General features: G+C 34.5%; 1 protein-coding gene across 3 annotated transcripts in view; it reads right to left on the bottom strand.

Moving 5' to 3' along the window:
* Positions 1-23624, bottom strand: part of LOC127869957 (trafficking protein particle complex subunit 11-like) — a 69890-nt gene that overhangs the window by 45109 nt on the left and 1157 nt on the right. For 2 of the 3 annotated variants that reach the window (XM_052412631.1, XM_052412617.1), the window contains exons 2-6: positions 13979-14186; positions 12061-12230; positions 4604-4789; positions 3508-3607; positions 3064-3137 (exon numbers count right to left, since the gene is read on the bottom strand). In XM_052412631.1, the coding sequence (XP_052268591.1) occupies positions 3064-3137; positions 3508-3607; positions 4604-4789; positions 12061-12230; positions 13979-14186 (738 nt within the window). Of the gene's footprint in view, positions 1-3063; positions 3138-3507; positions 3608-4603; positions 4790-12060; positions 12231-13978; positions 14187-21444; positions 21495-23624 lie in introns of those variants that run through there. The other variant, XM_052412625.1, reaches the window with a different exon arrangement.

Genomic DNA, 23624 nt, shown 5'->3' with positions numbered 1-23624 from the left:
CCTAGCTCAAGACACCCCAGTGCATTCACAGAATCAGTCAGGAGCAACTCTGTCAGCTAAAGAGACCAAGACACCATACATGACTTAACCCACTTATGCCTAGCGTCTAGATTAAAGGCCTTAGCAAACAGCTTATACCCAGATGAGACGCCGCATAATGCGGCGTCTCATCTGGGTATACGCTGTTTGCTTAAATGAATTTGTGTAAGAAATATTTAAGTATAGAAATAAATATACTAGACATCCCTAATTTTGGAAATAAATTGATCCAATTTAGAAGGATGGGATAGTCCTTAGGCATATAGGCATAAATGGGTTAATGGCTGACAGGGTAGCTCCTAACCACACTGCTTGAGTATGCAGGCTGGTCTACAGCTATGCTGGACACAAATGGCATTAAATCCATTTATGCATAATGCAGCTTTATTAACAAAAATGTCTATTAAAAAATGTTTAAAGACCATCTGCAAAAGCATAGCTTTCTCTCCCTTATTTTTGTCTAAATTTGTTTAATCCAAGGATTTAATCTTGGTTTATGCATACACAGGGCACCTGATAAGGATCCTTTTATCTTTTTTCGATTTGTATTTGAAAGAAAACAAAGTGAAATTTAAAAGCTATCATACAGAAAACAATTAAAATTCAAATGTTAAAACCAAATGCAATCAGATCTTGGTCTTTTTAGCTGTCCAGTTTTCCTCCCTACTCTGTTTGATTTGAATTAGCATATTGTGACCTTTAGTGCAGCTGTTATATTTCTAGTAAGTTATAAGGGTCGGGCCTGCGTATATAAACAAATTAACTTCCCTTGTAAAAATATTGTAAAAATGTCAGCTGCTAAACGCGGACAGGCTTGAAAACTTTCATGTACGGCGTGCGCTCCCATGATTTAACAATTCATTATGCGACCTGTCCGGAAAAGATGTTTGGAAGAGCACACTTTTAGATTGAATAGCGCATATAGTGAAAGCTTCCGAAGTATTTGGAGCAAAACACTGCGTTGGTTCCACTTTTGTAAAACCAATAACATCGTGGAACAAGAAACCGTCGGAGACGGGTGATGCTCCCCAAAGTTTCAAAGAGCCATAACTCTCTAAATAAATCATCTAACCAGAACCCAAAAATAACATGCGCATCTCCTCAAGGTAGTTAAGCTTCTCATAAAGCTTCATTGAATTCCAGTCAGTTGTTGGGGAGAAATAGCCCGAACAAGATTTGCACTATATGTACAGTTTATAACAAATTTCAAAGGGCCATAACTCTGTGAAAAATCATCCGACCATAACTGGCTGATAATATGCACATCTCCTGTTAGTAGTGAAGCTTCCCATAAAGTTTCATTGAATTCCCGCAATAAGTTGCTGAGAAATAGCTCGGACAAGAATTGCACTATATGTACAATGGAAAATTTCAAAGGGCCATAACTCTGTGAAAATCATCCGACGAGAACCGGCTGATAATATGCACATCTCCTCTTAGTAGTGAAGCTTCCGATAAAGTTTCATTGAATTCCAGTCATTAGTTGCTGAGAAATAGCCCGGACAAGAATTGCACTATATGTACAGTTATTGGAAAATTTCAAAGGGCCATAACTCTGTGAAAAATCATCCGACCAGAACCCGCTGATAATATGCACATCTCCACTTGATAGTGAAGCTTTCCATAAAGTTTCATTGAATTCCGGTCATTAGTTGCTGAGAAATAGCCCGGACAAAACTTATGCACGGACGGACACACGGACGGACACACGGACGGACAGACGAAGCGGCGACCATATGCTCCCCCCAAAATAAATTTTAGGGGAGCATAAAAATTATTTTTACTGACTTGCCTTTCATAAAGAGGGTTTGGAAAATGCGCTTCAAGAGCGACAACTGTATGAAAGGTATTGAGACTGGTTGAAACAAAATACCTTATCATCATCCATGGTTTTTCAATAGAAAATTTATTTAAAATCACAACCTTTCACTGACAATCTGAATTTATAACATGACCTACGCTCCAGGAGTGAAATAACTTAATGCTCAATTTTGTTTATTACACGGGTGTTATAACACTAGTTATATAACTGTGAAATGACGTCATTTTTGTGACGAAATGACGTCATTATTCCAGCGAATTTCTTCAGCTTAACTCTTTTACAATATGAATAAATGGTGAAAAGAGCATAAAATAAAAGGAAAATTTGTTGGTCATGTTATAAATAGAATCTTAGATTCGTGGTCATTTTGTATTGAATTTATTAAACTCGTCATCTTAATAAAGATAAAAACTCGGCAAGTCTCGTTTTTATCTTTATTTAGATGACTCATTTAAAAAATTCAATACAAAATGACCACTCATGCAAGATCCTATAAATTATAATGACTTTATTAAACCTTTACCGCTTAGATATGTATTTTCACACATTTGTAGTCCCTCTAAAAGTTTAATTTAATTAAAGACATTTCTTAAAGGAGTCAAATTTGTTAGGCTTCATTTCCAACCCTTAGATACTGATGAGCAGCAAACAGCATAAAACCTGAATAGACTGAACCTGAATCCAATTAGGCGGAAAGAGTCGTCCCTGATTAGCCTGTGTGGACTGCACAGGCTAATCTGGGACGACACTTTTCATACATGCATTATGCCCAGTTTTCTCAGAACGCAACTCATATAATCTATCTGTTGCCCTGCATACATGTCCTTTTATTTCCTACAATTAATTGGTCTACTCAAATGTTCATTGACAATTTTCAACTGTTCAATATATATTAGTGGTAGTCAAAAGTAAGATACATGCATATATTAATCCTGAATCTTTAATATTGTAATAATTATTAGAGCTTGACACACAAGTGACAAAAACACCCCATTTCAAGTACATGTATATGTAACAATTTGTTAAGATGAAAAATAAAGATATTAAATCTTTCAGACTTGTGTTTTCACAAGAAAAGCTTATAGTAACAATAATGGTACCAAAATGGAAATAATGTTTTAATTTTTAAGTATGGTCTGTACACATTTTTAATGCTATATTTTGGTGTGTACATAAATAGTGTGAAGTCAAAAAGAACATACTTGATGGCCGTGTGTGTATCCTGTTTGAGCTCATTGAAGAAGGCTATCTTGAATTGATGACGCACAAACAACAACTGGAACAGCAAAGTCAATACAATTTATTAATGCAAAACTATCAATGGTTTAAACATCAACACAAAGTGTGTTGCAAATAATATAAAAAAATTCTGAATATACTTAACATATCAGACTTAGTCACTGTTTTAACAATTGTTGATGTGGATGATGAAACAATTGTTATTGGTATTATTTATAGAGCTACTTTAACAAAGAAAATAATTCAGACAACCATTTCGCCCGTCACATCCAAACAATACAATTGAGCGGTGTTCTGAGAAAACTGGGCTGTAAAGTGTCATCCCAGATTAGCCTGTGCAGTCAGGGATGACACTTTTTGCCGAAACTTGATTTTCTCAGAAAGCGACTTAAATGATAACTATCTACCTGGTGAGTAGTTTTATTGAGGAAGTCCTTGTGTGACTTCACCTTGCGGGCCTCCCCGTGATAGTAGGCCTGGGAAAGCTCATAGAAGGCATTCTCTAGTCTGTAAACAAACAAAACCATGCACACTTTAAAAACTTGTCCACAATGTTTTTAAGACAATATTTTCTTGTCAATATTTTCCGGCAATATGAACTTAGTTTATGTGGTTCTAAATCTACAGGGATTATTATATCAATCAATGATTGAACACTTAAACATGGCATAGAGCTTATTGCATCAGTTATCAAATACATAGTAAAAGAATTTTTTTTTTCACCATTCTTGTAATTTGTCTGGACCCTTTTAATTGGGAAAACAATAGGTTTTGACTACAATGCCGATTTTAAGATGTTGTTTTGCTTACAAATACAGTAAAGATTATAATGAATGTATTACAAATCTGTTTACATTTAATTTGTCAGGTTCAAATCATTTAGCTTGATAGATGACTTCAAAGAGAAAACAATGTAACTTTACATTTGCAATATTATGCAGTTATTTGGGACAAATATTTACTTTTTAAAATAAGGAATGAGGTTGAATTTTGGTCTCAAATTGTAACAACAACACTGCTATCCTTAACAGTAAAGTTAACAAAACAATCTAAATGGTTCAGTTGTTAGGTTTCATGTTCTATTTGTGTATGGGACTTGTTTCCACATGACCAAAAGCCAGCAGCAGGCATCTCACTCAAATGGTATGGAACTAATGGCCCTCCTGCCAAGTGCCTTGCATGTACATGAGAATTATAAGTACAGGTGAACTGGTGTCTCTTTCACATATGATAAGAATTACAAGTACAGGTGTAATTGTGTCTTTTTTATATATGATAAGAATTATAAGTACAGACGTAATTGTGTCTCTTTCACATATGATGAATATTATGAGTACTGGTGTAATGGTGTCTCTTTCACATATGATAAGAATTATCATGAAAAGAATTATTACGATAAGAATCCTAAGTACGGTTATAATTGTGACACGTAAGTCACAACCGGCTTGGTCTTACTTGCTAGAGATGAAACTAAAACAAATGAACACCTGTAATGTTTTTCACCTGATGGTGTATCCAATAAGATGGTCTGTTTGTGGCAGCACATACAGGTGTTTGGCAGAGAGTTCACAGGCACTGCACAGAGAGGCAGCCCTCTCTGCAGCCACCACATCTTCACCGGGGGGTAGAGGCGCATTCTTCTGTATGAGAACCACCGAGACTTTAGTGCCACGACCCTGCAGACTGTTCCTGTACATATATATAGATGAAAATATTTACTTCTTAATATACTCAATAATGTTTACTTGAATGACAATATGTGCCTTGTTCTAAGAAAAGGGGGCATAATGCATGTGCGTAAAGTGTTGTCCCAGATTAGCCTTTGCAGTCCGCACAGGCTAATCAGGGACGACACTTTCCGCTTTTATGACATTTTTCGTTTAAATGAAGTCTCTTTTTAGCAAATATCAGGGATGACACTTTCCATTTAAACTAGATTTTTGGTAAAAAGGACTTCCTTTAAACAAAAAATAAAAAATATATCATTAAAGCGGAAAGTGTCGTCTCTGATTAGCTTGTGCAGACTGCACAGGCTAATCTGGGACGACACTTTACGCACATGCATTTTGCCCAATTTTCACAGAACAAGATAAATGTTAAATTGATAAATGTGTATGTTTAACATAAGCACATTTCAACATTAATATGACATTTCATAACATTACTTTGACAAAATACTTCATGTTGCTATTATTAGCTTGCATTGGTTTTTTTCCACCATTTTGGGAATGGCGCCGCGTCCCTTTGGATTGGTAAATATCGCGTACTTTTGCCTAAAATTGTGAAAATAATATTGTTGATTTTGTGCTTACAAATGCTTCAAATTTATATTCAAAGTGATTGCTTTATTATATTTCTAAGGTTCAACTTATAGAGCATGATTTGAAGATAATTGACACGATTTAAACAATAATAATTATTTTCTAAAAAACCTTCATTTGGGAATTTTTAGGACCCATCTGGGAACGATATATTCCTTACTTACTTCTATTGCAAAAATACTGGTCAAACATTTGGAAAAAAACAACAACACTCGCATGACATTGTTTTTTATTTTTGAACAAGAGATGTGTTTGTCAGAAACACACATCCCCCCTACTGCGCCGCTTTGAAGCCATATATTTGACCTTTGACCTTGAAGGATGACCTTGACCTTTCACCAATCAAAATGTGCAGCTCCATGAGTTACACATGCGAACCAAATATCAAGTTGCTATCTCCAATGTTGCATAAGAAATGGTTTAAGATTTCGGACGGACAGACATACTGACTGACGGACAGTTCAACTGCAATATCTCTACCAGGGGCATAAAAGCTATGCTGTGCTTAACAAAGTCTATCACATATCATTTGGTTTCGCAAACAATATACTATTCTTTCCATGCATCACAATTAAGAGCTCACACGTTTAACAAAACAAGAGCTTAGTCACAGACGTTACGCATACCCACACATGCCGCATTGACACAGACTATTTTGCATGCTGTATTCACAAAACAAGAGAAACTTATTTATGGCATTTTTTTAAGAATTATTATGCAATTATCATTTATGGCCGTTTTTACCTTTGAACTCAGTGTGACATTGACCTTGGAGATATCGACGCAATTCTTTCGTTCGCGCGAAACACCGTCCAATTATGATGAACAAATGTGCCAAATGATTTGAAAATCTCAAAATGAACGACATAGTTATAGCCCGGACAAGCTCATTTATGGCAATTTTTGACCTTTGAACTCGAAGTGTGACCTTGACCTTGGAGATATCAACGTAATTCTTTCGCGCAACATACTGTCCAGTGATGGTGAACAAATGTGCCAAATGATTTTAAAATCTCACAATGAACAACAAAGTTATGGCCCAGACAAGCTCATGTTTTGCCTGTTTGACCTTTGACATAGTAATGGCTCGGAAAAGCTCATGTTTTGCCTTTTTTGACCTTTGAACTTAAAGTGTGACCTTGACCTTGGAGATATCAACATAATTCTTTCACGCGAAGCACCTTCCAATAATGGTGAACAAATGTGCCAAATGATTTTAAAACGCGCAATGAACGACATAGTTATGGCCTGGACAAGCTCATGTATTGCCATTTTTGACCTTTGAACTCAAAGTGCGACCTTGACCTTGGAGATATCGACGTAATTCTTTTGCGCCACACACTGTCCAATTATGGTGAACAAATGTGCAAAATGATTTTAAAATCTCACAATAAATGACAAAGTTATGGCCCGGACAAGCTCATTTATGGCCATTTTTGACCTTTGAACTCAAAGTGTGACCTAGACCTTTGAGATATTGATGTAATTCTTTCGCATGACACACCGTCCAATGACGGTGAACAAATGTGCCAAATGATTTTAAAATCTCACAATGAACATCATAGTTATTGCCCGGACAAGATTTCGAGACAGACCGACCGACAAACAGACCGACAAAGTGACTCCTATACAGCCCCCATTACCAATAGTAAAGGGGGCATAATAATCAACATTATGTACCCAGTGAAAGTAATGCATATATAGCCAGGCATTGAAGAATTTTTCCAGAGCCACTCGCCCTGCAGGGCGAGTAGGCCTGACAATCCACTCGCCCTTTACTTTAATCTACTCGCCCTGCATTAAAAACAACAGCTGTGTTTGTGAAACACAATGCCCCCTACTGCGCCGCTTTGAAGCCATATATTTGACCTTTGACCCTGAAGGATGACCTTGACCTTTAACCACTCAAAATGTGCAGCTCCATGAGATACTCAAATGCGTGCCAAATATCTAGTTGCTATCTTCAATATTGCAAAATTTGACCTTGACGGATGACTTTGACCTTTCACCACTCAAAATGTGCAGCTCCATGAGATACACATGCATGCCAAATATCGAGATGTTATCTTCAATATTGCAATATTTGATCTTTGACATTGACCTTGAAGGATGACCTTGACCTTTCACCAATCAAAATGTGCAGGTCCATGAGAAACACATGCATGCCAAATATCAAGTTGCTATCTTCAATATTGAAAAAGTTTGACCTTTGACCTTGAAGGATGAACTTGACTTTGACATTTCACCACTCAAAATGTGCAGCTCCATGAGATACACATGCATGCTAAATATCGAGTTGCTATCTTCAATATTGCAAAATTTGACCTTGACCTTGAGGGATGACCTTGACTGTTCACCACTTAAAATGTGCAGCTCCATGAGATATGCATGAATGCCAAATATTGAGTTGCTATTTTCAATATTGCAATATCTGACCTTTGGCCTTGACCTTGAAGAATGACCTTGACCATGACCTTTCACCCCTCAAAATGTGCAGCTCCATGAGATACACATGCATGCCAAATATCAAGTTGCTATCTTCAATATTGCAAAAGTTATGGGCAACGTTAAAGTTTTCAGACGGACGGACAGACAGACTGACTGACGAACAGACAGACTGACGGACAGTTCAAAAACTATATGCCACCCTTTAGGGCATAAAAAAGTTACGGCGAATGTTAGTTTTCGGACGAACGGACGGATGCCATATATTTGACCTTTGACCTTGACCTTTCACCTTTAAAAAATGTGCAGCTCCATGAGATACACATGCATGCCAAATATCAAGTTGCTATCTTCAATATTGAACAAGAATATCAGTGAAACTGATAGATGCTCCCGGATGATGCGCTTTGTCAATCTATGTGTTAATAACCACCTAAAATAAACTTCTATTAGCCTCTGTGACCTTGACCTTGACCCCAGTGACCTCAAACCTCATCAAAAGGTAGAGGTCCATGCAAGGTACCTACATGTCAAATATGAAAGAGATTGGTAAAGTATTGAAGGTGCTATGAGAAACTGTCACAAAAGTGTGATGGGAAAAACTATTATTAGCCTCAGTGACCTTGACCTTGACCCCAGTGACCTCAAACCTCATCAAAAGGTAGAGGTCCATGCAAGGCACCTACATGCCAAATATAAAAGAGATCTGTAAAGTATTGAAGCTGCTATGAGAAACTGTAACAAAAGTGTGAAAGACAAATATATTATTAGCCTCTGTGATCTTGACCCCAGTGACCTCAAACCTCATCAAAAGGTAGAGGTCCATGCAAGGTACCTACATGCCAAATATGAAAGAGATCGGTAAAGCATTGAAGGTACTATGAAAAACTGTAAAAAAGGGGGTGACGGAAAATTCTATTATTAGCCTCGGTGATCTTGACCCCAGTGACCTCAAACTTATCAAAAGGTAGAGGTCCATGCAAGGTACCTACATGCCAAATATGATAGAGATCGGTAAAGTATTGAAGGTGCTATGAGAAACTGTAAAAAAAAGTGTGACAGAAGAAGTATATTATTAGCCTCGGTGACCTTGACCCCAGTGACCTCAAACCTCGTAAAAAAGTAGAGGTCCATGCAAGGTACCTACATGCCAAATATGAAAGAGATCGGTAAAGTATTGAAGGTGACGTGAGAAACGATATCAAAAGTGTGACGGAAAAAGTATATTATTATTAGCCTAGGTGACCTTGACCCAGTGACCTCAAACCTCATCAAAAGGTAGAGTTCAATGCAAGGTACCTACATGCCAAATATGAAAGAGATCGGTTAAGTATTGAAGGTGCTTTGAGAAACTGTAAACAAAGTGTGATGGAAAAAGTATATTATTGGCCTCTGTGACCTTGACCTTGACTCCAGTGACCTCAAATCTCATCAAAAGGTAGAGGTCCATGCAAGGTACCTACATGCCAAATATGAAAGAGATCAGTATAGTATTGAAGGTGCTATGAGAAACGGTAACAAAAGTGTGACGGAAAAAGTATATTATTATTAGCCTCGGTGACCTTGACCCAGTGACCTCAAACCTCATCAAAAGGTAGAGGTCAATGCAAGGTACCTACATGCCAAATATGAAAGAGATCGGTAAAGTATTGAAGGTGCTATGAGAAATGGTAACAAAAGTGTGACGGAAGGAAGGAAGTACGGAAGGAACTTCAAACTGGCAACTATATGCTCCCCAAAAATTTTCGGGGAGCATAAAAAGTTATGGCCAATGTTAAAGTTTTCGAGCGGACGGACAGACGCCATTTATTTGACATTTGACCTTGAAGGATGACCATGACCTTCATCTTTCACCACTCAAAATGTGCAGGTCCATGAGATACACATACACTGTAACTCCAATATAGTGCGGTCCGTTATAACGCTGTGTCCAATATAACGCGGGGGGTCCTTGGATCCCGTTTTTTCTCCAACCTTCCATTTCTGATTCAAATCCATGTTATGCAACTTCATGCATTTTCAGAAAATTCAAAGAAGCTGGCGATCACAGCTTGATTGCTTTATCCGTCCTTTTATCTGATTTTTATCGATTAGAGGTTAAACGACACTTGACAGCTAATTGGTGTTAATCTCTTGTGTAATGTCAATAAAGGTGTGAAAACTCGGGAGTCCGTGTTTATTTCATGTATTCCCTATCAAAGCAGTTCGGTGCACTAATTTCAATAAGGCAAGTGCAAGCGGAATAATTAGAAAAATTAAAGTTATTTAAAACGATTACCTGTTTATGTTTTGTATTTATCGTGTATTGTATTTCATTGTATAAACTATGGCTGTGTAAGTGTGTTATCGTTTATTATATGCTATACATGCTTGATGAATAAAAAGATCTTTGTGTATGTTTAATGTTTTAGTACGTATACGAAAAATAAATTAAAAAATCCTGACTATTTATTTACATGCTAACGCAGTGTAATAGTTAACAGAGATGCATTAAAATTTTTGCCCGTTATCAAAAAGTCCACGCAAAGCACGTTTTTTGCATGCTGGGTATGACGCAATAAAACATTTTTTGTACATGTATCGTATTGCATTCAATCTAAACTTAAATTTGCTCGTCCAATGAAAGCAGTGTCCCATAATGCACTGTACTATTTTTTCTGAAAAATGGCGTAGGCATATGAATTTGTTTTTTAAATTAGTAAACATATTTCTTGTCATAAATGTTTAACATTATTTTTTTCATAAGTAATATTATTGGATTATCGGATAAATGTGCACATTAGAAAAGCGGTATGTATACTGTTATCGTTCGATTCGGTTTATATGTATGTATTTGCGGATGACAACACAGCATGACAATACACAGGACCTATATTATAGGCTATACTATACCTGTTTTTATAGCCCCCTTAAATAAATAAGCTCAAAACTTATAACGCTGTCCGTTTATAATGCTGTTGCGTGGCTTGGACCCCGTCATCCGCGTTATATTGGAGTTACAGTGTACATGCCAAATATCAAGTTGCTATCTTCAATATTGAAAAAAATATGGCCAATGTTAAAGTTATCGAGAGGAAAAACCATATATTAGACATTTGACCTTGAAGGATGACCTTGACCTTACACCACTCAAAATGTGCAGCTCCATGAGATGCACATGCATGCCAAATATCAAGTTGCTATCTTCAATATTGAAAAAGTTATGACCATTAAAGTTTTCGGATGGACGGACAGACTGACATACTGACGGACAGTTCAACTGCTATATGCCACCCTACCGGGGGCATAAACAAATATATGTCTATATTTATAGTTATGATCAACCAGAACCTTTTTAACCTACGTAACATAGTGACACTAAACTGCAAACAAATTAACTACATTATCTGATGGATTTTATTTGCTCTCCTTACATTTTCTTCACCTGTTTCCTTTTCTCAATACTTTCCGCTTCTCGCTTTGATGACCTTTCTTTCTGTTCCCTGTCCCCACCACCATGCAGATATTTTAAAATTGAACCCTTTTCCATGCTGAGTTTTAATATTTCAGACGAAATTTTACTGAAAGACAGGCTTGATTAAAAAATGGTTACAATATGGTAAATTTTGGCTTCTAACCACGTATTATTCTATTTATTAATAATTATTGTGTCTGTTTATTTTTAATTTAATATGAGAAGTATTAAAATTAACCAGTTATGTACTATTTTTTATTGATATTAACATTAAAATGAAATTTTATTCTTCAAGGAATGACCAATATTATTTAACTGTTCACTTTTAATCGATTAGCACTGACACCTACGAAAAGAGTGCAGCCGATTTCGAGAATTATTTTTACTGTGCCCGTGACGTCATTTTTCATTGTCAAAACGAAAGTGCAGTTTCTTTGTGTACAAAACCTATTTTTGTTTGTTCGAAAAATAAATCGCAATTTGTATCAATGTGGCAGGAGTTCTGGAACTGAATTTATATTTCTCAACTTGAAAAACAGCACTCGCCCGGTCGGTCGAGTATTTTACAAACTTTACTCGCCCAACCGTAAACTTAAATGGCATTTTGCGAGCGGTGGAGTGAATTCTTCAATGCCTGATAGAATTAATCTATTGTATTTCGAAGCTTAAATTTACAGATTCTTCTTGTGTCAAACCATTACACAATAATAACATAATCATTATATTTTAACATGACTAACCTAACAATTTCTACTCTTGTAGAACACTCCATCTGTTTTTCTTTCCACATAGCATCATCCCAATCAAGGTCAAAGAACATCACAGCGACCGCTGGGACCTGTGTCAGATGCTTTTTCATCCATCCACTCTTCAAGATGCCTTTGGGTATATACCACTCATATGACTGGCGCTGCAGTTACAAAAACACAAGTGTCCATCGAGCTACCACCTTTGTTTTAATTTTAATTTAAATGTATTGTATAATGTATTAGTGGAATACAAATTAAATATGTTACCAAGCGTAGATTTATTGATTATTTATAATAAATTTATTTTCTTTGAAATCTACAATACCATCTGTAAGTAACTCAATGCAAGCAGACTGTTTTTAAAGATGATTGTTATTGTGAATGGTGTTTTTCTATTTTTTCTGCTTATTTTTGTGAGTCGTGTTCTAAGAAAACTGGGCATAATGCATGTGCATAAAGTTTTGTCCCAGATTAGCCTGTGCAGTCCGCACAGGCAAATCAGGGACGACACTTTCCGCTTTTATGACATTTTTCGTTTTAATGAAGTCTCTTCTTAGCAAATATCTAATTTGGGCGGAAAGTGTCTTCGCTGACTAGTCTGTGCACACTGCTTAGGCTAATCTGGGATGACACTTTTCACACATGCATTATTATGTCCAGTTTTCTTAAAACACGACTCATTGTATGGACACCTTCCAGAGCTTTCAGGCCATCAAATAGTTTCCTTCTACAGTCCCTCCCCAGACTGATTGAATTTCTGAATAAGAGTCCACAGCACACTTGATAGGTGAATCTTTCAAGAACTATTCTGGCAGTAAGGCAAAAATGGACGCCTGTTTCATCAAATTTTTAAAGAGTAACATAATGATATGTCAATTCAATTGATACTTGTAAGAAGATATTCATGTTTCGGTACATAGACAAAATTAAAAATATTGTTTCAGATTTGCAAATAATCCTTGCAGTTCTGATATTTGCGAGAAAACAGCAATACTGAACATTTTCCATGCTGCAAAATATCCATTATATGCAGCTTTTGAATGAATTATCAAGAGTTTCTAACGCACAACAATTTAATAATTTGGAGAGTTCTGTTATTATGGTTGCATTTTGTGCCACTGCGAGGATTGCTTATATAAGTATAAAATACACAACACACTGTAATATTAGGGATGGCTGAATTGATTAAGTGATAGACTTTTACTCCAAGGGTCAGTGGTTTGAGCCAAGTTGATAATTTCTTTTTTTCTTTCTTTAGTTTTATTCTTGTTTGTTATTGGAGCTTTTTATTTCAAATGTTAATATTGATCATTTTAATACATTCTGTTACTTATAAACAATATAGAAGGAGAAAATAATGTTTTTATTTGTTATGAACAATTACAATATTTTGTTGCAAATTTTCATCAGCAAAACTATGTAGACTTTTTTTCGTTTTTTTTAACTAGAATCAAGGCTCCTGCAATTTGTTTTAGCCAAATTTACATTTTGCATGACTGAATTCTTGATATTTTGGATATCTTATGGGTAAATATGAGCCTTATTGCAAAATGGAAATGTTTCAACAGTTTCATATTTGTAGCCATTGGGTCATTTTTTGCAAATGGAGCAAGCCCTGGGAATGGACTGCATTACGTTCTAATGTTGCATCATCATTCATGTGATTTCATGCAATTTCTTTAGCCGTGACTCAACAATAACCAAAAAACAAGCCGTATCTTTGCAGGAAAGGGCTAAAACAAAGAAAAAATTGATTGTTATCAATCAATTTATAGATAAAATAACTCACCAAATTACACCATTTATGTCTATGATGATTGTAAAGAAACCATCCAACACCAACTCACACAGTTGCAAGGTGTCTGAAAAAAGAACCTGTGGAAAGGCCTGCTTATAGAAAATATCCAACCTTATTAGTTCTACACTTGGGATATTCATGGTCTCCAGGGACAACTTGAAACTGCAGTGGCACTCGGTCTAGTCTCCTGTTGTTGTAGAACGAGTCCCAGATGGATTTGTGGACAGCGTTGTAAGTAACATCCAGTCCAGTGAGTATAACAAGGCCCGTAGGTCGACAGGTCAGCTCTTCTGGAAGATTGTTTGCCCATGACATTATTCTGAAAAGTAATAATTAAGCTATTACAACAACTGTTTCATGGTGGTTTTAAGAATACATGCCATATTTTTTTCATGTCCAAATAGGGATAGTCGGGACATTTCACTTCAACGCAGGACAATGTGGCCGCCACACCTATATTCTATAATGAGCTAATATTTCACATTTCCTTAGCCAGTAGTCTGTTTAGTACTTATGCAAACTGTAAATTTCTGGCAAATATTTGAAATAAATGTGTTTCAGAATTCAATGAACAAAAGTGTTCTAAATTTTTTTTTTTCCCGATTCCAAAAAAAAAAAAAATTTTTTTTTTTTTAACCTTAAAATTTATCAGTTAACCGGATCCGGTGTAGAAAATAGAAAGTATTGCATAATGAAATTATCTGTTGCCTTGAATTTGTTTTAAAAACTGTAAAATATGTTAATGATTATTTAAGACTTTCCTTATTTTCCTCAAAATCCGACGCTTCGCGCGATTTTATTCAACTAAAAAAAGGCCAGGCCTTTTCCCCAAATTCAAATTAAAAAACCTGCACTTATCACACATGTTCATAATATTTTGTAAAATCTTAATAATAAGTTATCAAAATAGTCATTATTTACCAGTTAACAGCTTCTTTTGAAATATAAGAAACACTATTTACATGCGATAATTTTTCCCAATTGAGCCAATTTTGCGATTATTTTTTTTCCCAAAATTGGGGTTTTCACAACGCGAAATTCCCAAAATTCCAGTGTGGCGTTTTCCCAAAATGGAGCGGAAAAAGCCTGTTCTGGTAATAAAATTTAGGCGAAATTGAAAATTCCATAAGCTATTTTCAGAAAAGTTTCAAAACAAAAGTAAGGTTTTACCCAATTATTATTGAATACTCCAATAATGTAAAACGTTTTCTTCATTGGTAGTATTTTTTTAATGACGTGTATACACAGTATCCAAAGATTTTTGTTATGTTGTCAAATCGAAAATACACTACGTCATCACTATACAAGATCATTCCGCAAAAGAAGGGAATAAAAATTAACAACAATTTGCCTGTTGGTTCCCATTTTATCCTATTTATTCATAAGCAAGAAGGGCCTAAACAAAAGTCATTGTGAACTGCAAACTGTCAACATCAACACCCTAGTTAAAAGGAAAAAAGCTATAATGGGACACAGGGATTTTTAAAGTTAAAATCCAAAGACATAATCTCTGCATGCGATTCAAGTAACAATGCAATTATGTAACATTAATTAAACAAACAAACACAGAAACAAATGTATATTTAAATTATTAACTTGCTCTCAATGGAGTAAATAAAGTGAATCTCTGAAAGGACATTATTTGATTAAGATGAAATAAGTTGTATAATTTGTGAAACTAATGAATATTGATATTTAATGTTTTACATGTTTTATAATAATAACATTAAAATATTGTTTAAAAATCTCATTTTTGTCTTTCTTCATCATTTTTCTTTTTTGGGCCAGAAATTATCAGTCCTGGTCAGCAAAGTCTGCATGATTATAGGACCCTCTTGCAAAAAATAAATTATAATTATTGGAAGGACTTTGTAACCCAATGAGTGCCAATCTAACACTAATATTATTAGCCGATTGATTTAAATTTAGTTTAAAATAATGCAATAAGCACAATTATTTTAAACAACAACACGCATATCGGGTGCCAACACTCGGCTGCGGCAGCAGTTTTTAATTAATGAAAGATTGTCAGATTTTTTTATAGAGGTCACAGTGACCTTGACCTAGTGACCCAAAAATGGGTGTGGCGTGTAGAACTCATCAAGGTGCATCTACATATGAAATTTCAAAGTTGTATGTTGAAGCATTTTCATTTTAGAGACAAATGTCAAGGTTTTAGCACGATGTGGACGGCGGACAGCGAACAGCAGACGACGAGCTGGCTATGACAATACCTACGGTTTTCTCCGAAAACAGCTGAGCTAAAAAATCAGACAAAAAAAGGAAATTTATGTGCACATCAACTTGCATTTTTCTTTTATTTTATAAACAAATAACTGTTTTAACAGAGTATATACGCATTTTAAAACTTCAGGTGAATTATACACTTGATATAAGTACCTATCAACTTGAATCCAAACGCAGTTTGCTTTTATTCCTTTACAATATTTTTATAGACAGCCATTAGACCTTCATCATGTATCATACCTTATAAATAGTGATGGCCTAATAAAATAACTTATATGCAAATAGACCACTGCTAAGGTGTTTACGACAAAATTAGTGCAAGCTTGATTCTTTATAATTGGAGCCATATTTGGGGGCAATAAAGAGATTGTTGGTGGCGAGTTTAGGGTAAACACATTGAGTAGCACATTTTAAAGTGATCTTATAGAATCAACAAAGTATTTTAACATCGGGACAACTATTGGCAAATTGGGACAGCAGAACAACCAGCACAAAAGCGTAACTGTTACGCTGAAAATCGGGAAGTACGACATTGCTAAATCAGGGCTCAACATTAATGGTTGTCCTATTGCCCCTGGCAAGTATAAGTTGGGTCCAGGCAAGTTATTTTAAAATCTAGTTGTCCGCCTGGGCAAGTTCAAAAAAGAACAAAAAGCATTTAATTTAGACTTTAATTGCTATAATCAATTTGTTTAATGTTCAAAAATAAAAAAGATTTTGTGGTGTATCATTTTGATCTTTATTAAAAAAAATGAGGTCTACAGTTAATGTGAGATTTCACGTTTGGGTAAGTGGCTTTATATTCAGGGCAAGTAGATTTTCTAAGTACTTGCCCGGCAGGGCAAGTTGGTTTTAAGGTTAATGTTGAGCCCTGTAAATTTATGCCAGATTAACATAGTGTAGCATGAACCAACAAGGGAGGCAACTCGTGATGTCACAAATCGGCAGTAACCAAAAAGTGGTTCTTTATTATCTCGCTTAACATGGGTCTAAATTACGTTTTAAAGGTCTTTTCTGATTGGATTAAACAGTCTGAAATCATCCAATCAAGAAAGTAGAGACATTTATCTTGCATAACATTCAATGCCATGCTCTATGCAAGCTATTTAGAAAATAAAAATCGTAAACCAAAAAGTTTGTAATGTTTTTTTTCGCGGTTATAGACGGTGTTACTTGCTGAAATCAATAAAAGCTTGCTTTGAAATCATTTATGTATTGGAATTGAACAAGAAATTGGTCGAATATAAGTGGAAAACATAAGTATTGTGATTAAAACTTGTGTCTGCTACAATTTTACGAGTGGTTACGGAAATTACCGATCGTACAGATGTATTGACAAACAAAGGCCAAACGACCGAATAGCTTTCATATTTCAAGTTTATCAGCCTTGAAAGCATCACTTTTTCAAATAAGAAGCAAAATCATACATTTATCAACCAGTAATAGTCAATAACACCAAAATCTTTGGGTACATCCATTTTGTTTTTCAGAAACCACATGTATTATTTTCGGAAACCGACGATCGGTCATTTCCGGAACATCTCAGTAAATTTCAGCAGACAAGTTTTCGTAAAAAATTCTTATGTTTTCCGCAAATATTCTACCACTTTCTTGTTGTATTCCAATACATAAATGATTTGAAAGTAATATAACATTGATTTTGGTCAGGAACACTTTATATAACTGCTAGAAAAGACATCTCAAATTTAGCGCATAAACCATTAAAAAATCATACTTCAGTTTATCCTTCTTATGATTGTTTTATCAGTTACTTTAGCTTCAGCCACCCACTTGTTTTTGAAATTATGACACACATATGTTTAAACTTGAGTTATTATATATTTTTAGTTATTTTTATTGAGAAACTTTTATCTAATAACACATTTTTGGTACAAAAATGTTAATTGTATTTATATAGTTTTAAAAAAATACATAGGTAAAGATTTACCTAAACTTGCTACACATGTAAAATAAAATGCCAATAATTACAACAAAAATCACTTTTAAATAGTATGTTTTGTTTATTAGTCTTAAACAATATTAATGTTTTCATTTCAAAATTATATAACACAATACATAAAATATTGTCCTGTAAAAATGATGACATAACAGATTGTTAGGAAGATATGAACAGAACGTAAACATATGCTTATTGAAATTAAAAACAACTAAAACATCTTTTTGTATTAATTTTCTGATCAAAAGTGGTATTTCTGGTTAGTATAGGAGATATTTTATCAAGAAAAAGCATTAGAATTTGGATTGTTTTGAAGAAAAGTGTGCATTTCATCCAGTATTGCCATGGAACCAGATTTTGGTTAGAAATTTAATAACATTATTTTAAAGTTCATTACCCCTTGTTGCTAAAAAATAGAATTTTTCAAAGTAATCCATTACAACAAAATGCTTTCTAATACCTTAAATATTATTACTGCAGGCATTTGACATCAATTATTTATGTTTAAAAAAATCATTGGTTCATGTTACATACAGTCGGTCGGGTAGTTCCGGATCACTAGCGTAAATAATGGTGTTAATATTTTTAAAAGAAAGCAATTGCTTTCAAAATACTTGGATTGTTGAGGCAAAATATTTCATCTTTCAGGCCACATTAAGTTATTAATACTTACCAATACATTTCTGATGCCAATTTGAACTTATTCACTTGCATAAAGTCGGCTAGTTCTGAATCAAGTGCGGTAATTTCGGATCACTCGGACTATAGGGGAGATGTAGATCAGGGATCATCTCAAAACTTATTTTGAATGTCGACAATTATTTTGACTGTCAAAACAAATTTATTTTGACTGTCAACAATTATTTTGACGGTCAAAACAAATAATGCATGTATTAAATAAAACATCATATAGGTTCGTTCGTTTCAGTTTAATAACTGTCTGACAATTTAAAAACATTATAGGGTATGTGTCTGTACAGGAGAATAAAGCTGTTGGAAAGTATTTATGTTTTGATTTGAAATGGATTCCTCTGTGTTATTGGTTATATAAAACAAACACAAATACTCAATACAAGCAATTTATTGATAAACTCAAGATACCTTATTGGGAAAGAACATAATATGATAACATTTAACAACATTAGAATCACAATACTGTACAAACTGTATGAAAATATGACATATATGCTTATGACTAGAACATTTTATGTTTGACTAGAAAATATTTTTATAACTAAGGTTCTTAAAATACAGAACTTTATATTAATGTTTTTATAACAAGATATGTGTTTGTCAGGAACACAATGCCCCCTATTGCACCGCTTTGATTTTTTTATCATTTGGCAGGTACAGATAGCTATCTCCCTTTAAAGCTTATTACTTCCTTGGATAAGCTTTTTTGACCTTTGACCTTGAACGATGACCTTGACCTTTTACCACTCAAAATGTGCAGCTCCATGAGATACACATGCATGCCAAATATTAAGTTTCTATCTTAAATATTGCAAAAGTTATCAAAAAACTTTAACTAAGGTTAAAGTTTTGGGACAGACAGGCCAAAAACTATATGCCCCAATCATTCGATCCGGGGGCATAAAAATGACAACTGAACATAAACAAGTACCTCTGGAATGCATTTGCTAATAATAGGATCACAATAATGTAAAATATATAAAAGCATCCATAAAAAGTATAACATAAACCAGTGCCTCTGGAATAAATTTGCTAAAGAAATGGAAAACAATACTAGATATCAAGTTACTTTTTTGGTAAATAACATAGTATGATAACATGTAACAATAATAGGATCACAATAATGTAAAAATAATGTAATAAAAGTATAAAAAAACACAACATAAACCAGTACCTCTGGGATAAAAATGGTTAAAAAATGGAAGACAATACTAGATATCAAGTTAACGTTTTGGTAAATAACATATTATGGCAACATTTAACAATAATAAGATCACAAAAATGTAAAAATATATAAAAGTATCCGCTTCAGCCTCTTTGCCAATGACTGTGCAGAGCACCCGTGCTTTTTAGGACCCATCAATCTAACTTGACAATTATCTGAAATGCAAAACCACAGCATAAATACACATTAAGAATAGGATAAATATTTAAAATATTACCAATCTCTTTCCAGCACTAGTAACATCTTAACATCATTATTTATAAATTAAATTTTTCTATAGTACAGTTTTTAGCACTCCGCTGGTTTTTATTACTCCTCTATTATACCTTTCAATGTTATAACTTATTACTAAACACATAAAAATACAAACAAACCAAGATGCATTCAACAAATGCTTACTGTATGTGTTAGCCTTGACCTTTTGACTTAGACCTAATGCCTCATAACTGGTTTGCATAATAGATCTCAATCAGATGCAAGAACATCTTAAGTTTGGAGAACCAGGTCCATAAAGTTTCATTTGATGAGCAAGGTTAAAGTTTTAGGGCAGAAAGACAGACAGAATAAACAAAATTCAATCTTATTCTCTGTATTTCTCGACATTGAAGTCACAAAATAGTATTATAATTAAATAATTCCAATGAAACATTATATCAAATTTATGAGAAACTTGGCACTTTTCCTTTGTATATATATATATATATATATATATATATATATATATATATATATATATATATATATATATATATATATATATATATATATATTTACAAAAACGTTTGTGGTAGCTAGAGCTTTAAAATATTACTAACACAGTATTTAAACAACAATAAACTGTTTTGAGATTTTCCCCAATCAGCTGATCCGCAACTGACATGTACACGAGGTGCAATTTCCATGCTTTTATTTCCATGAATCATAAACATATACTAAAATTACTCACAGGAATTAAAAAATAATAATAAATAAACAAATTCATACCAAATGTACAATCATTTACCAAGGAAATGTGCTTCTAAATCGTCTTTTAATTGTTGACGCGTGTTATAGATAGACGGTGCGACGGTAAAATGACACGACTGTGATAGTTACCAAAGTGTGATTTTCAATAAAAACACCGTTGAAATAAGAAGCAAAACTGTGTTATTGCTTGAAATTGATCACATTTTCCAAAAATCACAGTTATATTGATATGGCAATATCTTTTAGTCTAATATTTTAATTAAATCATAGAGTTGATTCGGAATTACCCGAGATCCGGAACTACCCGATCGACTGTAGTGGATTGTCGCCCATTTCGTCGGGTGTTTTAAGGTTGGTTTTACACAATTAAACTAGTGCGGTGAAAGTATTTATAAAGACAACGCTTGCAATTGTGTGTTAACATTTGTATTAACATGTGAGCGACGGACACACAGACGAATGAAAATCTATAATATGTTTAATATTTACATGCAGCAGTAACTTGACAGTTTCCGTGTCTAACTATAAATGCAGCACCTTACCATTTACAAAGGGTTACACTCCAGTACGTTTAATCCGTATAAAAATTTTACTGACATTCATGGAAATTATTTTCACATAACATGCTGTTTATAATAGCTGTTTACAATACATGTTTGTATAACTACCAAAGTAATAATGTTTGCGCTCTGAAATCTGAACTTAAAGCCAAATTGATTTTGTGTTTGGCTCATTTAATTTAACTGCTCGCTGAACATCCCGCTACGAATCCCGGTGAACGCTTTTTTATTTACCTTTTTAGTGTTGATAAAATATTTCAAATTATTTAGTTACTGAATGATGAAATGAACTTAACAACTGTGAACAATACCCTTTAAAGCATGTTAATCTGACGCTGATTGCACACAATTGTCAGTGCATAAAAGTATATCTATATATCTTTATTCAAAAATGATCTAGTTGAGTATAATAATACCAAAGAATTCTCTGTAAATACAAGTTGTACTTTCCATTCATCAATAAAGCGATGTGTACATTTAGATTAAAAAAAATGTGCTCACTGGTTGGAGCGATCTTGTTGTTTATGTTGAAATGGTTGAAAGATGCTTGATTACTTACACATGTAGTGGAATCCGCATACTGTTAAATAAAAATGTTTGGACGTACATGTATAATGTTACGTAGATGGTGGTTTAAAGTTTTCATCTCGGTAAGAGCAGCTTTTTTTATTGACTTGCCGATTGAATGGATGCAGTTTCTTTGTCCTTATAATTTCGCACGCAGAGGTTCTATGTGCGCACGTGATTAGCTTTACGTGCGCGTTTAGACCTTTTCGTAAACGTAGTCATCTTCAAGTGCATGACTATCGTAAGTTTTGTATAACTTCAAGCAATATACAGAGTATTAAAACTTTATTGCTGTTCTTTGTCCTATGCACGAACAAATAATATAACACATTATATGCGAATATCTGATTAGAAAGTTCGCTTAACTAATACATCTAGACAGACAGCTTTCTTTCTTTCAGACGCATTTTATTTTGACGCTGCTTGGACAATGGCAATTGCGCTAGACTACTATGAGTATGACCAGGGGTGGATCCAGGATTTCTGGTTAGAGGGGCGGGATATTGAAAGATTTGCTGGGGGTCAAGTAAATTTTTAAAAGCTAAAAGTTTAAAATACTGTTTAGAAGCTCTTATTTCAACCAATTTCATGAGAAAATTGACTACAAAAAAATTCAGAAGCACAGTTGACGCATGCGCACTTCCTCCCCTGGTAGGTGCAGGGCAAAGCCCTTCTAGGGGGTCCAGGGGGGCGAAGCCTCCCCCGTAAGCTCAACGATTTTAGTGATTTTGAAGGCTTTGGCAATCAGTTCTCGAGCATGTCACGCCTTATATGCTTTCATCAAAGTACCTTCTTATAATGCAACAAAAAGTGCATAGTTTATCGTTTAGGGGGTTCAGGGGGCGAAGCTCCACGATTTTAATGATTTTGAAGGCTTTGACAACCACTTCTCAAGCATGTCACGCCTTATATACTTTCATCAAAGTACCTTCTTATAATGCCCCAAAAAAGTGCATAGTTTATTGTTTAGGGGGTCCAGTGGGGCAAAGCCCCCGGAAGCCAGACGATTTTTGATGATTTTGAAGGCTTTGATAATAACTTCTCGAGCATGTCACGCCTTATATACTTTCATCAAAGTACTTGGGGGTCCAGGCCCGGAAGCTTCACGATTTTAGTGATTTTGAAGGCTTTGACAAGTTTAAATGGGTAATTTAGATCTATTTAAGTGTGAAACATCAAATTAATTGACTTGACTTTGGCGATTTTAGGGGGGGGGGGGCGTACGCCGTGTCCGCCCCTCCCCCCCTGGAGCCGCCTATGATGACTTATACTTGTTTTATTTGCCAGCCATCTTAATTTTGGAATCTTACAAATAGTAGTGAGAATAACAAACATATACTGATGATTCATTTCACGATCTCCAGTATTCCGAGATTTATATGAATGCATTAATTTAATCATCATAAAAAATATTCTACGTAAATCTTATTTGTTAAACTATATTTACTCGTACGTGCCTATCCATAGTCCCGAGTTTGGTCCTAAGAAATAATTATGATGTTCGCTGTTTAAATATATTCATCTACGCATTTTCCTTACATA

Source organism: Dreissena polymorpha, chromosome 1, assembly GCF_020536995.1.
Source record: "Dreissena polymorpha isolate Duluth1 chromosome 1, UMN_Dpol_1.0, whole genome shotgun sequence".
Taxonomy (NCBI): Eukaryota; Metazoa; Mollusca; class Bivalvia; order Myida; family Dreissenidae; genus Dreissena; species Dreissena polymorpha.
This window is presented reverse-complemented; position numbering and strand designations above follow the sequence as displayed.